General features: G+C 37.0%; 1 protein-coding gene across 1 annotated transcript in view; it reads right to left on the bottom strand.

The window, feature by feature from the left end:
- The window catches only part of nr3c2 (nuclear receptor subfamily 3, group C, member 2), a 70475-nt gene that overhangs the window by 6330 nt on the left and 47775 nt on the right, over positions 1–16370 (bottom strand). Inside the window, exons 4-7 of the mRNA XM_058768442.1 lie at positions 11215–11331; positions 9395–9712; positions 5067–5211; positions 2208–2338 (exon numbers count right to left, since the gene is read on the bottom strand). Coding sequence (XP_058624425.1) covers positions 2208–2338; positions 5067–5211; positions 9395–9712; positions 11215–11331 — 711 coding nt within the window. The remainder of the gene's footprint in view (positions 1–2207; positions 2339–5066; positions 5212–9394; positions 9713–11214; positions 11332–16370) is intronic.

The raw sequence follows: 16370 nt of genomic DNA, 5'->3' as shown, positions 1-16370 counted from the left end.
ACTCACCCTTTAGCAGGTCAACACTACCATCGCAAATAAGGTCATGTGAGAGCCTGCAGGGCTTCTGAAACCTTAGCCAAGGTCAAAGAGGAATAACAGCCTCTCTCTCTCTCTCTCTCTCTCTTCATGCTAAAACTACAGTGGCCCTGGAGCCCCACAGTAGAGGGCATGACACAATAGCTTTAGCAAAGCAGAAAAGGCTGATAACACATCAAAATGAATCAAAAAAGCATTCTGAACAAGCTGCATTATAAAAACATCAAGCAGTAACTGTACCATAAGATAACATGCCAACACAACAGCATTAATACATAGAAACGCACCATTTGCATATAAAGTAGATCATAACAAAGCGCTTGTAGTCCACTATTATCTGTGTAATGGGTTGGTTTACCCGTGAAAAACAGAAACCGGTTTATTTATATAACAAAACAGCTCTTCCCAGCGTATCTCATATCAGCAATGACACACATAAACCCACATCACAGATGTAGTCAGCGAAATACATCATTTTTTTTAATCTCTATGTTGATTTATATGAAACCTTTTTTTTTTTCCTTTCTTTTTTTAAAGAATTGCTCCATCAAAACCTACAGCTCTTCAAAAGTGTACCATCCCCGACTACTCGGCCTACACTTCCCCTGTTCTTTCTCCTTGCATGAAGCTCTCTTTTTATAGAGAAAAACACCAGCTCTTGGAGCTGTGCCCATCTCCTGACTGGATTTTATTAAGTACAGCAGGGCTCTCTGGAAAGGCTCCAGAGGATCAGCAAGTGGTTGTGGATCCCAAAACCTATCCTGTATGAGAATTCAGAACTCAAACTTCAGTCTCATATGCTGTAAGCCCAGGGGTGCGTTGGCTGTGCCTGTCTGCCTGAACTGAGAGTATGTACTGCTCTTGTATATGGGAGCTAAATTTATCTAGCATCCGAAAAAAAATATTATATTAGATTATGTATATCATATTTAGGGCTGTAAAATCGATTAATCCATCATTCCAAACATTTGTGTTTACATAATATATGTGTGTGTACTCTGTGTATATATATTATATATTATACATATTATCATGTAAACAGAAACTTTTATTTTAGATGAGATTAATTGCGATTAATGATAGCCCTACATTATATTATATTATCTTATATTATAACCTTAATCTATTGCACTCCTTTATTTTTCTGAGTAAATAAATACCAATAATATCAGAAATAATGACAATCTTAATTGGAATATTATATTATTAATTAATAATAATTATACTTGCAATGTATATTATTGTCAATTATAGTATACATATGGGACACTCGTATTAATTATAATGCTAAAATATGATTTAACTGTGTAAGGAAAGAAATGTGTTTTGTTTTCTGTTTTGTGTCTTGATTAAAGTGATCCATTTTTGCAAACAAAGCAATATCTTCTAAAAAGCAATTACTTAGCAGCACGCCTTAAGGTTGTGGAAGTGATTATAGAAAACTTTACTTTCAACAATGTTTTCATAAAGAAGACATTAAGATAAAATGATGGACATCGTTCAGTACTGTTAAATGTAGCCTTCAGACTCGGATTCAATTGCAATTCTTAGTGTTTCAGCATTAGACCAAGTGCACAAAGCTTGAGAAGAAATTTTGAGTTAGCATCTCACCCATGACCCTTCAGTTAAATAGATTTTTTGTTAATTCTTTCTTAATGAATTACAAGGTCCAGACCAGTAAATAAATCAACTGTAGCTCTGAAGATCTTTTAAATCTTTTTTTTTTTGCCGTAATTAGTGCAAAGTGCAGCACAAACAGGAAAGTAGGGGTGTGACAAAGAGAAAGAGATCAGGACCCACAGCGCCACAGCCAACTTTAAACTCATTGACCTCAGATATATAAGGCTCTAGGCACAGGAACCTGATTTACCTGGTTTATGGACATGACTCGCAAGTTTCTATTATGAGAATGTAACCTTTCAAAAGATGTTAAAATCCTTTCTCACTAAGTCACTGGGTCAAACCACAGGTGTCAATATTTAAATACAATCAAAGCTCATGGAAATTTCTCCGATCTCACACACCCACATACTCAGCTCGGGTGCTAAAGGCAAACGGAGCGAGTGAAGACATCCATTCATTCATGCATTTGCTTATTTTCCATATTGTTGGCTGATTCTTTGTCTGTTTGAAACACATGTAGAAGATGCTTTCTGGGCACACAATCTCACCTGTGCTGAGCAGCAACAGGACCTTCATGGCGAGGAACTCCTCGTAAGTTAGCTGCAGACGGACAAACTCCTGGCTTACCTGCCGCATGCCCACACACAGATCGTACATGGCTGACTGCTGCATACGTTCCCTGGTGGAGAAATTGAGAGGATCTGTAGTAAACAAGTTCATTGTTACTGGTACACTTTTGTTGAATCAAAAATTGCTGTGGAAATACAGTTAAAAGAATATTGAAACAATTAAAAGGTACTTGAGGCACCATTTGGGGTTTATTAGATTACCACATTGGCAGAGCTGTTTGGAGAGCCTCTACAGTCCAGAATTAACCCTCATCTACTGCCAAAGTCAAGTAAAAATAGGCTTGGGGATATAAATGAGAAATAAATCAAACTTGCCAAATAGCCAGTAACTTTATTAGGAACTGTAACATTATTTGTGTAACTACATAAGCGATTTAACTATTAAATAAGCCCTCGGTCTTTTGAAAGAAGTCTCTCATGCTCACCAAGGCTGCATTTATTTGGTCAAAAATACAGTAAAAACAGTAATATTGTGAAGTATTATTACAATTTAAAATAACTGTTTTCTGTTTGAATATATTTTAAAATGCAATATATTCACGTGATGGCAAAGCTGAATTAGACATAACATAAGGACACATTAAATAACAAACGTATTATAATTACAAAGACAAACAAACATGCAACAAGGAATTTTCCAAAAGAGCATGGCACTAACAACACAAAGGACATGGGTTCGATTCCCAGGGAATGCATAAAGTGATAAAATGTGCACCTATTATACAATGTAAGTGTCTTCCAAATGTGCACATTTAAAATGTAATGAATTCTGGATTTCCAATCTTATTCTTAGTCTTATTCAGCACTTTTGGTTTCATCTTGACACTTCCTTGGCTGTTTATTAATTTACTAGATACCTTTTCTGATCTGCCACTTTGTTTGGCTCTAGGTGTGTGTGTGTGTTTCAGAATACATGCATGCCTATCTGTCTTCCAAAGCTGTCTGACCTGCTGTCATTCTGTGCTCAGGTTTGTCTGCCTTTTGTCTGCCAGAACTGATTCTATCTCTCCCATTCTTCCAGTCTGACAGATCTTTATTTAATATCCCAACCTTCAATCTGTTTTCAGATGGAATGAGAGAAGAGTGCAATTCCTCATCTCTGCACTTGTAAGAATATCTGCCTTATAGTGGTGTCCTTACAGTAACTTTTCTAATTATTCTTTATATATATATATATATATGTATATACCATTTACATTCTGTCATAAACAACAGCTTTTATTGAGAAAGACAGAAGGAAATGGCATTTGCTGTGGCCCGTCTTTCAGTTGCTATGGGGAGGTGTTTCTATATGAATTGTAATAGAGGTGTGAAAGTTGGAAGAACATACACATACAGCAGTCTGTCAAAGATCACCGTCACCCATCCATACACATATATTTCTGACTCTGACATACTTTTAGAGGACACTGAAAAGTGTCAGACTGGAAACCTGGAAACTTTTGTTTTGCTCCTCTTCAAGGCAGACACACAATGTTTTCGATCAATATCTTTTAAGGGCACTGCTGCACTAGTCCTGCAGTGCTTCTCAACTGGTTTTGCTTCAAGACCTAGATTTCACATGGACATCTGGCGACAAAAATATCCTTAAAACCAACCATTGAAATGTAATAATATAACAATGAACTGCACTCAGAATATGTAGAATAATTCATATGTCGTAGACTGAATGGGAAAGTTGGTGACCATATTTGTCACTATACTGTATGTCTTCTGAATGGTTAAATGTTCATGGCAGCCAATATTTCTATAACTAAGAACTAATTACGGTCAGTACAAACCATTATTTCAAGTATTTTGGATTGTATTTTACCTTGTGTAGTACATGAAAAAATCTTGTCCTTTTTAAACGGTGATATAGTACACACTAGTCAAAGCACACTTTGGGACAGTATATATGTGCTATTTTATATAAACTGGGTTAATGTAATGTAATGTAATGTGTTTATCCTACAAATATTGTGGTATTGTGGATGACAACACTCTGCTGCCTGCATGTGTGCATTAAATTTCCTGTGGACAACCCTTGGATTGTTGTCGCAGTCTCATGGTTTGTCAGGAGTTAAAATGCAAGTTTTTGTGACTGTGCTGAAGGACTGCTAATTGTTTAGGCGATCATGAAACAAAGCTGGTTCGGAAATGTGTGCCAGAAACCTTCGTGGCGGTTTGCCATCAGGATGTGTGGAAGTTGTGTATGAGGTGATGAGAATATTTTAATATGTAAACATGCCAATTAATTCTGTGCATTTTCTCAAGATCTTTCCAAGTCATTTGGCAAATACAATGAAGTGCTCCAGTTCTCCTGCAGGGGTCACTGTGCTCTATTTTTACGCTTCTCCCACTACGCTCAATAAATGGACATTTAGCTTTAAAAAGCACACAATCACACTCTTTCCACTCAACACTTCTCATCGATTGTGCTGATTATGTGCCCCATTGACCTAACTCTCGGCCTTGATCAACGTTATCAAGGAGCGCTTAAAGGGAAAGTGTATTTCCTAGCGGAGCGATTGAAGGGACAGTTTTGAGGTCACAGTCGTACGCCTGCTGGGAACATGCTTATTGAGCTTATCATTTTGTATTATCTCAACTTGTGTAACTTGAAGCACCGGATTCTTTAGGGTAAACCTAAGGCCAAGGATTGTCTGTATGTTGTAGTTTATGAAAAAAGGGAGTTTTGTAGTTGATTTTTTTTTCATTTACTTCAAATGTTTGGATGGAATAAATCAAGAAATATCTATATGAAGTAAATACGCGGTGTTGTGTGAGATAGCTTACTCGTTGAAGACGAGGTCAGGGGCGAAGTACAGCATTTGGGCGTTGGTGTGTTTGTAGGATCTCCAGCTGAGCGAGAAGGAGGAGAGACACATCCAGGAATACTGGATCAGTGTGATTTGGTCCTCAATGGGTAGACTGCGGAAACCTGGGGGAAAAAAATAAAGGGCAAGTTAACACAGAGCAAAGAGACATATGGGATACTCGAGGGCATGACTTGCCCTGAAGCAGAGCTAATATTAAGCCAGAACTGTAGGCTCTAAGAAATAAAATAGGATCTTGCTATCCTGGGCTTTTGTTCACCTAAAAATAAAAATGCTGTTTTTTTTTGTCACTATGAAGATGTATTTGTTATATGGCTGCATTATGATTCTTCCAAAAATTTCCATTTTGTGTTCCGCTGAAAATATATATAATAAAGGTGAGAAATTAATGATAGAATTTCCATACTATTTTTTTTTTGTTTGTTTGTTTGTTTTATTAAAAAAAAAAAAAACATGAAATATGCATACAATAAATGGATGCAGATAGTAAAATTGTTTGGACAAAGCAAGTAAAGTTTTAATCTTATTTACTTCTTTAGTTCATGTAATGCGTGTGGCCATTGTGAACCTAACAGTTTGAGGTCGATTCCTAGAGTGGCACAAATTTGTTCATAAATGAAAAAGTCTTGCAGTGCAGTCGGCACAATCAGGTTTACATGAATCACAGAAGGTTTCCATTCATTGTCCTGTTGTCAGAGAGAGTTAGCAATACAGCAGACTGGATTCCTGCCAAAACTCACATAGAGCTATAAAGTCACCCACAAGCTATAATATAAGCCACATGAGGACACACTATAAACTTATCGGTGAAGCAGAGGCTATTTTTGGCTTGTCTGTAATACGCAAATTTGGTATTGACTATAATGTGTCACACCGTTAACTTAAAATCTCTTTTGTACAATAACTTTATCATTTCCAGGCAATCTCTGAGCGTCCCTTGTGTTCTCTTTTGTTATAAATAATAATTTCCCCATATTATCCCTTTGGAAATTGGTCCACATGTTGGTGAAACTAGTGAAATTATTGTCGATGTACAGTAACCTGCTAAAACTTACAGAACTACAAAACTTAAAGTGTTGAAATGCATCCTATTTTTCCCATCAAATGCTCACCTGAAGCTGTTTTTGACTCCTAAAATGGTTTAAAATCACATGACAAACACACAACAATGTGGATATAACAGAACAAAATAAGTAATAATTGAACATCTGCAAGTCATCACTTGTAGATTGTCTGAGCGTGTGATGCATTGACTGCCCAAAGCCTGCCTTTGAAACTCAGTGAGCCAGTTTGCCCTGGTGTGTTTTCAGCCTTCTATTTTTATATCCGGATATAGCAAGGAGACACCCTGGTATCAAATAATTGCAATGCAGCAAATGACCGTCTTGTTGCAAGGTACCTTGAAAACTTAATTTGGAATGACAAAAACAGATTTTTCCAAAATTATAATTAACTACTAAAAATTGTATGGGATTTTTAGTTTATAATACAGTAACATATGCTAGCAATTCTCAGTTAATCAATTACTGTTACTACAGACACAGTGAACCTCTGATTCTTCTATATGATGAGCCAACCTACTTTGGAAGCTAGTGGACTCCAAATAAATGCAGTTTTTTCTAGCGTTCTGTTCGTCAGAGAATCCTAAAAATGATCATGATTTCCATTTTTTTTTTTAAGCAGCACAACTGTTTTCAACATTCAAACATTATTAAATGTTTTTTGAGTTGCAAATCACCATATTAAAGTGAATTCTGAAGAAACGTCACGTGACACTGAAGACTGATGTAATGATGCTGAAAATTCAGCTTTGCATCACAGGAATAAAGTACATTTAAAAAATTGTAAATAGAAAATTATTATTATAAATTGCAATAATATTTCACAATATTGCTGTTTTCACTATTTTTGATCAAGTAAATTCAGCCTTGTTGAACATAGAGATATAGAATGTTAAAGGGGTAGTTCACCTAAAAATTTTAAATTCTGTCATGAATTACTCACCCTCATGTCATTCCAAACCTATGTTCCTTCATCTTCGGAACACAAATTAAGGTATTTTTGATGAAAGCTTTCTGAACCCGCAGACAGCAACGCAACTGACATGTTCAAGGCCCAGAAACGTAGTAAGGACATCGTTAAAATAGTCCACGTGACATCAGTGGTTCATCATCAGTTTTATGACGCTACGAGAATACTTTTTGTGCGCGAAGAAAACAAAAATAGCAAATTTATTCAACAATTTCTTCTCTTTCATGTCAGTCTCCCCGCAGCGCGTTCACAAGAGTACCATGACACAAGGACTATTTTAACGATGTCCTTACTACGTTTCTGGGCATTGAACGTTTCAGTCGCATTGATGTCTATGCAGGGTCAGAAAGCTCTTGGATTTCATCAAAAAATATCGTCATTTGTGTTATAAAGATGAACGAAGGTCTTACAGGTTTGGAACGACGTGAGGTTGAGTATTTTATGACAGAATTTTCTATCCCTTTAAATAAAGTGTCAATACTTGTAGAAGCATGAATAGTTAGGAGTGGGCTGAAGACACAGATCTTATGATCCTGAACACAATTATAGACATAGGCGGATTAACCATATGGGCATTTGGGCAAGTGCCCAGGGGCACCACGTCCAGGGGGGCACCATACAAATACATTTTCTGTGGTAAAATAAGCGATGTATTCTCAAACGTCTATCTAGCCATGGCCTATACCCTTTTTTTAAGAACGTACTAAGTTCTCTGAATGTTTTGTTAAAAGTTTCTTTTTTTTGCGTGAATCAGTGGATGCGTGATCTATCGCCAGATTCACACATAGGCTATGCATGAACCCGTGCGTTTTCATTTCGATGCAGTTCGTTTCAACGAAGCGTAAACAAGTGAGTTTGTACGTTTTATTTTCAGTTCAAATCCTCACAAAACTATGTAGCTATATACAGTGTTTAACAAATGTATTAGACCACCCGTCAAAAACTTGTTTAACTAAAAATTGTATGGTCATTAGGCAAATAACTAACTGAAACGACTAAACAGTCTTTATTCGCTCATAATAACCAAAAAACCTAAAAAAAAAAAATATATATATATATATATATATATATATATATATATATATATATATACACATATATATATATATTTTTTGTATGGCCTCCTTTGGCCTTGATAAAAGCTTGCATTCTTGCTGGCATAATTTTTATGCACTTTTCCACAGTCTCTGTTGTTACTGACTTCCAAATAGTTTCTAGTTGTTCCCAAGGACCTGCTTTTGATTAAACTTTTGTGCAATCTATCTTCGAATCCACTCAATCCCAACAATAATTATATTTTAGCATTAGAAACACTACTGTGACTAAAGATCTTACACATACTGGTGGATTAACCATTACAGAAACATAAAAAAAAATGATTTTGGTAATCACCAATACACCAATACTTAAGTTTAGGGCAGCTGTGGCACAAACCTAACACTGGGTGGTGGCCTAATAAATTTGTTAAGCGCTGTATATGTAATTACAAACAAGACCATGCACTCATTGTCGCATTTCTGAAAACACCCTTTTTACACAAGGGAGTAAAACAGTAGAAAAGGATTTTGTAAATTAAATATAAATGAATGAAAAATGAGCTGAGGACAACAATAACTCTAAAAAGACTATCCACACTTTCTTTGTTGGCCACAGGGTCTGAAGTGATTAACAGATTGGATTATTATACCTGTAACAGTTGGCTTCACTAGTTATAAAATGTTTCAATTTGCTGCATATGGTTCAGATTTATATCTCATCTAAGAACAGATTACACCTGTAAGAGGTGGGTTCACAAGTTATAAAAAATGTATCAGAGTACACTGTAAAAAGTGGTAACCTGATTTTGTAAGGATTTTTGTAGCCTTGTTATCAGATCAGTTTAATAATATAACATTTTGCAAAAAAAAAAAACAGTTAATGTAAATTATCACATTTCATTAATTCATTCATTCATCCATTTATTTTTTTATTTTTTGTGGCGTGGCGGGTGGGGGCACTATACGTGTCGTTGCCCAGGGGCACCAAAGGGTCTTAATCCACCACTGATTATAGAAAATTATATTATAATTATAATTATATAGACCCTACTATACCAATGCAACCGACAGGTCAAGGATTGTATCAATAAGACAGCATAGTTTCTAAGTACATCTCAGACTCAACTAATACTGAATTACAAATAAGTTCAAATCAGGAGAAAATTTCCCTGTCTTTTGAATATACAGAAGACGGAACCTGAGACACAAATTAGAATACCTGGAAGTACTTTGGCCCACTTGACCACTCGGATCATCTGTTTTCCGGCGAGGTGGTTGAGGCTGGTGAGCAGGTGGTCGGTTGTGTCGGGCTGTGTGTTATCATAGCCCGCGAACACCACTTCAGGCTCTATGAGCTCCAGGACGCTACACACAGACGGTGACAGAAACGGTGCTACCGTGGCGACGTGTGGGACAAGAGCGCTGGCCGAGCTCAACTCTTTCTCCGAAGTCAGAAACGGAGGCCCGTCCTTTGAGTTCTGCAGGGAAGAATCCTCGCTAACGCTCTTCATCTTCCCCAACTTCTTGGACTTCCGTGCTGGGAAATAACAAATATATATTATTAAAGCCGTTCACTTGAGCAGCCTGATCCATTTTATGAATAATTGCAATTTATGTTAAACATTGAAGGTCTTACAATGATTTATAAGAGAGATAAATAATTTGAAATGAACAAGGTATTAATGAAAAGACCCCCAGTGTAGTCTTCAAGCAGTGTTCCTACAGTTTTTCATATCTGAAATGAGCTGGAGCTGATAGAAGTAATTATTCAAATAGAGATGGATCTTATAGCAGGGATCACAGTTTAAATCCCTGCTGTATAGATGTGACCTCTTATGTGGTTCGGGAGGATGCTGTTAATTGGCTGTGTGAGTGTTCCAATTTGATATTAATTGCAAGATTCCTGTGCCAGCAGATTTTATATCACATCAGTAAGTGAGACTGAAGGTGGCATATGTGCTAGTCCCAGTAAATGCTCAAATTTTATACTCTCGACAGCTTTGTGAAAACTGTGTAGTCTTTCAAATGGATGTTCATGTATCATTTAAAATCAAATACGTCTACTATATCTCTCAATGTAAAAATAGTCTGACTCAATGAGGTTCAGGGAGAATTTCAATTAAAAGTGGTATAATAATAAGTGTTATTAAACTCTATATGTTATATATCCTCCTGCAGTACCTTCATTGACCCTCACATTTTTCATTCAGATAAAACTGTAGTTAGTCATTTGAAAATGTGAAATGACGAGTCATCTGTCAAAAGTTACAACTCATTTACTATTTACTTATTTCCGTTCCAAGGGACATTTGTAATGGAAATCGTGACTAACAAACATCGGGGAAACACGGGTAAGACCGAGCCACAGAAATGGAATTTAGAAACCCAACCAGGTGGAGATGCAGCTTTGATCAGAGTTGGTCAAATAAATCATGTTTTGTAATTCTAGGCACATTACAGATGAACATGATGAAATTTCACTGTTTTTCTTTTTTCCTGCTAGTATTTTTGCTGTTTGGAGTCACTAGTTAATGTTTGCTTGTAGAGGCTATACTGATTTCTCAAGTTTATCAATAGTTTTATATCTTCAATATAATAATAAGGTGTCCCCCATTAGTGTGACCCTTGGCTAGCATTTGTTACACAAACAACCAAATGACTTCATCTGTATTTCACTTATTGTCTTTTTAAAAACCATCCAGCTTGGTCATTTTTTCCAGCTCACCGAGTACTGCTCAAATTGTGTTGCAATTATATTGAAATCGCAGATGTATGTGAAGCATATTTCAATATGTTCTTTTAAGCCACTTACCTTTGATAAATAAAAGAGAAAAAAACGAAACGATTTCTTTGTAACACTGTAAATCTTCACTAAAAAGGCAATCCCTCATATTATAACATTCACTATAACATTTTGTGTTTTTTATATTCTGGATATGTTTCTTATATTTTTAGATTAATGATCTCAGGTGTGCCAGTATAATTGTTTCATATCATTTCACAACAGTTTCTAGTCCCATAGTAAGTAAATTCAGTTACCCCCGAGATTCATTCCGGCTTGTAGACACTTCCGTACTCTGCAGGCTGGACAGTTTTTCCTCCGAATCTTGTCAATGATACAGTCATTCCTCCCAGCACAAAGGTAGTTGTGCTGACCTGCAAGAAGAGAGAGAATGTGTTCAAGATCTCTATGTATATATATATATATATATATATATATATATATTTTTTTTTTTTTTTCTGTAAGTCATTTTGATGTGTTTTGGTTAATTTGAAAAATGAATTAGAACATAATGTAATTAATTCAGTGAAAAATTAACATTTTTGATTTACTGCCCTAATAACGTAATGCAAAAAAGACAAATCACTCCATTACGTGCATTAACAAAAATGTGACCTTCACAAGGACATTGTGATGCATTCTGGTCCTCGTGCACAGTCATCCCTTTGTGACTATACGACGCAAAGGAGACAGCTGTCTTATACTTTACGCCCCTGCACTATTATCACAGAGGACAAATGAGCCATCCCAAATAGTGTTTCTGAGTGTGTCATGGGTTGGCTGATGTCTTGGCGCGGGACGTTATGACAGAGGACGTAACAGCCTGAGAATCCCTCATGCGCTACCTTCCTTGGCCAAGGCCGCAGCTCGTGGATCGAGCTCTCGTTTCGGAGCACCATTCCGCTCCACTGACTCGCCACACACCCACGCGCTCCACAGGCCAGAGCACGGCGCCGCAGGGCCGCATCCAGGCACCGCGACCGTGTGCATCTCTCTCTTTCGTTCTCTTACCCATATTCCACCCCCTCTTTCACTCGTGCATCATGGGAAGGACTTCTCCGCTAAACTGCACGCCACTGGTGCTACTTCCATTACATGAGGGTGCACAATGAGTGTTTTCGGTGGAGGGGAAAATGTGCAGCGAGTCTGTCTAGAAGCTGCCAAAAAAGCCCAGGATCTGCAAACGGAGCAACAGCAGCTGTAGCCTTGCCACTATTTCTGGCTAAATCACATGACCCCTTACATAAGCCCATTTTTCTTGCTCTAAAAAACAGTAAACTGCGACACAGGAAACACAACGAAGCCCTCCTCCGCCTCACCATCCAAACACAGACGCAAATCAGACCTGAAATCTGTTCGGCTGACTCTCTGGCCCCTTCTGACCACTGTACGCAGCTGCCCCACAAATCCTGTTAATCATTGTCCCATCAAAAGCACGTACACATAGACTGTACCATACTGTGTTTGTGAATCGGCACACATATGTGTGCGTGTATGTACTAAAGCAGCAGAGAGACTGTTAGTGTACATAAGGATGGAAGGGGAACTCCGCGTATCGTAGTGTTTCAAGTGCACTGTAGTTTGTGGATCTATATCTGTGTGGTGTTTATGTGCATAGGCTTAAAAAAATCTCAGCAAGTGCAGTAAATTATGGTTGATCACAGTTGTAGTATGTTTCTTCATTGTTTAGCTATTGTTTTCTCAAGTTAATTTAGAATTTTATTGTGTTTCCAGTAGGTATGTTTTTGCATGCCTTCGGTTATTCGGTTTTCTTGGCTTTTTTAGACCGGACCAAAAAAGAAAATGATACATTTGGTTCGCTTGGTGTTAACACTGGCATTTTTAACACCGAACCTAAAGATACAAAACAGAAGACATGAGGATATGGTCAGAACCTGATATTATAACTCACAAAGAGCTTATAAAATCTGTAAAAGAATCAAAACAGAGATCTGCTGTAAGGAGATGGCGGCTCCAACAGCTGTCCTAAACTGTTATGGACAACATACTATTGCTCCTATGATGAGAAGAACCAAGTATGCTTGAACATACTGTCCTTTTTAAGGCCGCATCTTGTGACACATCCTGTTTTTTGTTTGTTTAGATGTCTTTGGTTGGTGTTGAATTCATACATCAGACAAACCACATCAGAGTTTGTTTGGAAGTGAACAGATTCCCTGAAAAGGTGGAACTTGGTCCACTAGTTTGGTATGCACCAATATTCTGATGGCAGCGTTCACACTTATGAGAATGAGAGAATGAGAATGAGCTTTATTGCCAGGTATGTTTACACATACAAGGAATTTGTTATAGTGACAGAAGCTCTACAGTGCAACAGAAAGACAGCAACTTTTTTATTCTTAAAAAAGAATAATATACAATATCATTTGTATCAAATATGCAAAAAATAAGTATGTGTGGTCAATAAATACTCACTCTCATATCATTCCAAACCTACCTTTTTTATTTTATTTATGCAGAACACAAAAATAAATAATTGAATTTAAAACAATGGCAGTACATTACACCGCAAGATTGCTTTTATACATTTTGACGAAAAACAATTCAATATCGAAGCCATTTTAACTGTAAATTTTGTGTGCGTCATTCAACCCTCACTCCAGTCCAGTAGGTGGCGAAAAAGTTCACCTGCTTTTCCTGGTGTTTCTACGCAATTTCACACAATTTTTTTTTTACTGTCAAAATTGCTTTAACTCAGAATTTTCTGGGTTTTGCGTTTTCACTGTTATACACTCGGGGACGCGATTACGCATCTCCTGAATGAGTCCAGAATCTCCCAATCAAAAACACATGCAAGGAAGACGCAGAAACGAGCGATCTCATATGTAAGCAGATGCATATGAAAAATAATGTGATCATCAACAACAAACAGCATATAAATGAAAACTGCCTAATGTTTAATTGTCAATCCAGGAAGTGTAAAGGACTGTGCAAGCTTTGGGGGTGCTGATGGAAGCTATCTACTGCATATTTGCTTTGATCATCGTAATGAATATGATTCATATGTATATTCATAAAAATGCGATTTTCTCAGCTTTTTGCTCAAAATGATGTGTTTGTTTATGAAACTTATCTACATTCAAGTGTTGATTAAGAAAAGAATGCTGAGTTGGCTGGCAACTTTTTTCAAAAATGTTGGCAGGGAAAGAGTTTATATTGGGTTAGTTTTCACCAAACCATTCAGAACAATTGGAAAATGTTCAGAGAGCCACATGGACTTTTTCTTGAAATCCCTGAGTGCTTTATTAAGCATTAAAGCGAGTTGCATTGTACAATATTTGTACTGTATTCACCCCAACCGGGGTGTTTTTTTTTTTTTTTTTTTGGATGGGCGTGTGTGTTCTGCAGAAGAAAGTAAGTCATAAAGGTTTGGAACGACATGAGGCTGAGCAAATAATTTCTCATTTTGGGATTAATCATTCTCTTCGTTCACCATATTTATGCAAAGACATTCTGTCAGTTTTATTTCAGAATTTTGTAGCCCTATTTAGCCTGAAATTTTGTAGATCCTTTAATCCAACAAATTCATCTCATACACATTTTACCACATGCCATTAGGTCCCAAAACCTCCCTCTTATGCTTCAGTGTGCACTGAGTTTAATGCTATGGCTGAATTTGTAATACTCATACTATATCATATCACCCTAAGTGTGTGCACGTGTAGAGCCAACATGGGGCTTCCTGTACAAGCCTGTGTCTACTTTTAGCCGACTACGTCATTCATGATAGAGGGATGCACTGAAAACCTAGCCTGTCAGCTTAGTAATGAAGCAGACATTTAAAAAGGAAACTCCCTGTGAGACTCATGCAATACAATATTCACATCTTTTTTCATCTGTTTTCCAACTGTCGTGTCATTTCTGGCTTCGACTCGGACACGTGAGCTTCCCTTTTAAAACGGTTCTCCTTTTGCCAAGTCTTCAGATCTGTTTTCATGGCAATACAGTGTCATGTATCTAACCTACATTTAGACCAAGAGGATTAAGCCCTTTTCACATTAGCCGTTAGCTGCAACATGTAGCGTAAACAACAAACATAGAAAACCACAGGCCGTTGGCATATGAATCAGCATCCGTCTAGTTTTTTCACCACATACTTCAAATAAATTCCACACATATGACTCACATCAAGCTGCTATCAGTTGTTATTGTAGAATGCTATTTCTGCGACTTTGGGGCATATTGTAAAAATTAATGAATGAAGTATATTTTACAAGAAAATACTATTTTAGTCTTTATAATAAAAAATGTAATAAAAAAACTAACAACGCGGCGACAGACAAGACAGAGCAGATTACTTTTGGTATGAAAATTTTGTCATTCTTTAATTAAATTCAAACAATAAATACTGTTTTGTGGCTCTTTAATGTGTCGTGACAGATCGATGTAGCGTCTCAGTTCAAGCGGCACGGGAACTGAACGTTTCTTCATCTTTACTAGTTATAGCATGAAATAAACATGAATGAACATTAGAAGTCAGTACACACCATTTTTCAAGTTCAAGTTGACAAACTTAAATCTACTCGTTTTGTTTGTCAGACAAAATGGCAGATTCGGTTATATTTCTGTTATGATTGGTCAGATTTGTCAGTCAAACTCCCAGCGAAGCGTCAATTATTTGTGAAATTTACCAGCAATTTCTTACCAAAATTTGTTTCAAAGTAAATCTTACTCCAACACGTTCTTACTCCCAACTCGTCACATATTGACGCTTGGTCAGGACCCCTTGGAGTTTGATGCTCAAGGTACCGCGTTAGCGTCATTTTTTAACACACAGGGTACCCCTTTTCAACATGCAGGGTCCTCCATTGCTTTCAGTTGTTTCCTTAATTTAATGGTTTGCATGTATTTGTAAAAAAAATTGAAATCATTTTATATAAATGTATACTTTGAGTGGAGCACCTAACCCCACCCCTACCCTAAACCTACCCACTTCTGAACAATATAAAACACGTAACAGGCAAATAAAAGTATAGTCACAGGTATTTATTGCAAAAACTGACCATAAAAATCTATATAAAAGTATTACAAACAACTCTTGTTACATTCCAAGTCTTCTGAAGCCATATGATATCTTTATGCAAAGAAATTAATAAAATATAAGGTTTTAATCGCTGAAAATGATCCCGCTCTGTTAAGGCGCTCACATCTCATTCAAAAGCATACTCCCGTCCCGTAGCATGACGCAATCGGTCATGAGACACACAAGAGCCAATAGCATTTCACAACCAAGACTGATGTAAGGCTTCTTCTGGCAGCAATTTTTTAATTTGCGCACCGACTGCACACAGGATCTTGGCTTTACAGTGGATGGTGATGGTCCATCATTCAAATCAATCATTTTGCCTCAGAAGACTAGTTGTACATGCCTGTTATATCCTTATACAAAGGG

Source organism: Onychostoma macrolepis, chromosome 01 (assembly GCF_012432095.1).
Source record: "Onychostoma macrolepis isolate SWU-2019 chromosome 01, ASM1243209v1, whole genome shotgun sequence".
NCBI classification, from domain to species: domain Eukaryota; kingdom Metazoa; phylum Chordata; class Actinopteri; order Cypriniformes; family Cyprinidae; genus Onychostoma; species Onychostoma macrolepis.
Note: the sequence above shows the minus strand (reverse complement) of the source record. Positions and strands in the feature narration are given on the sequence as shown.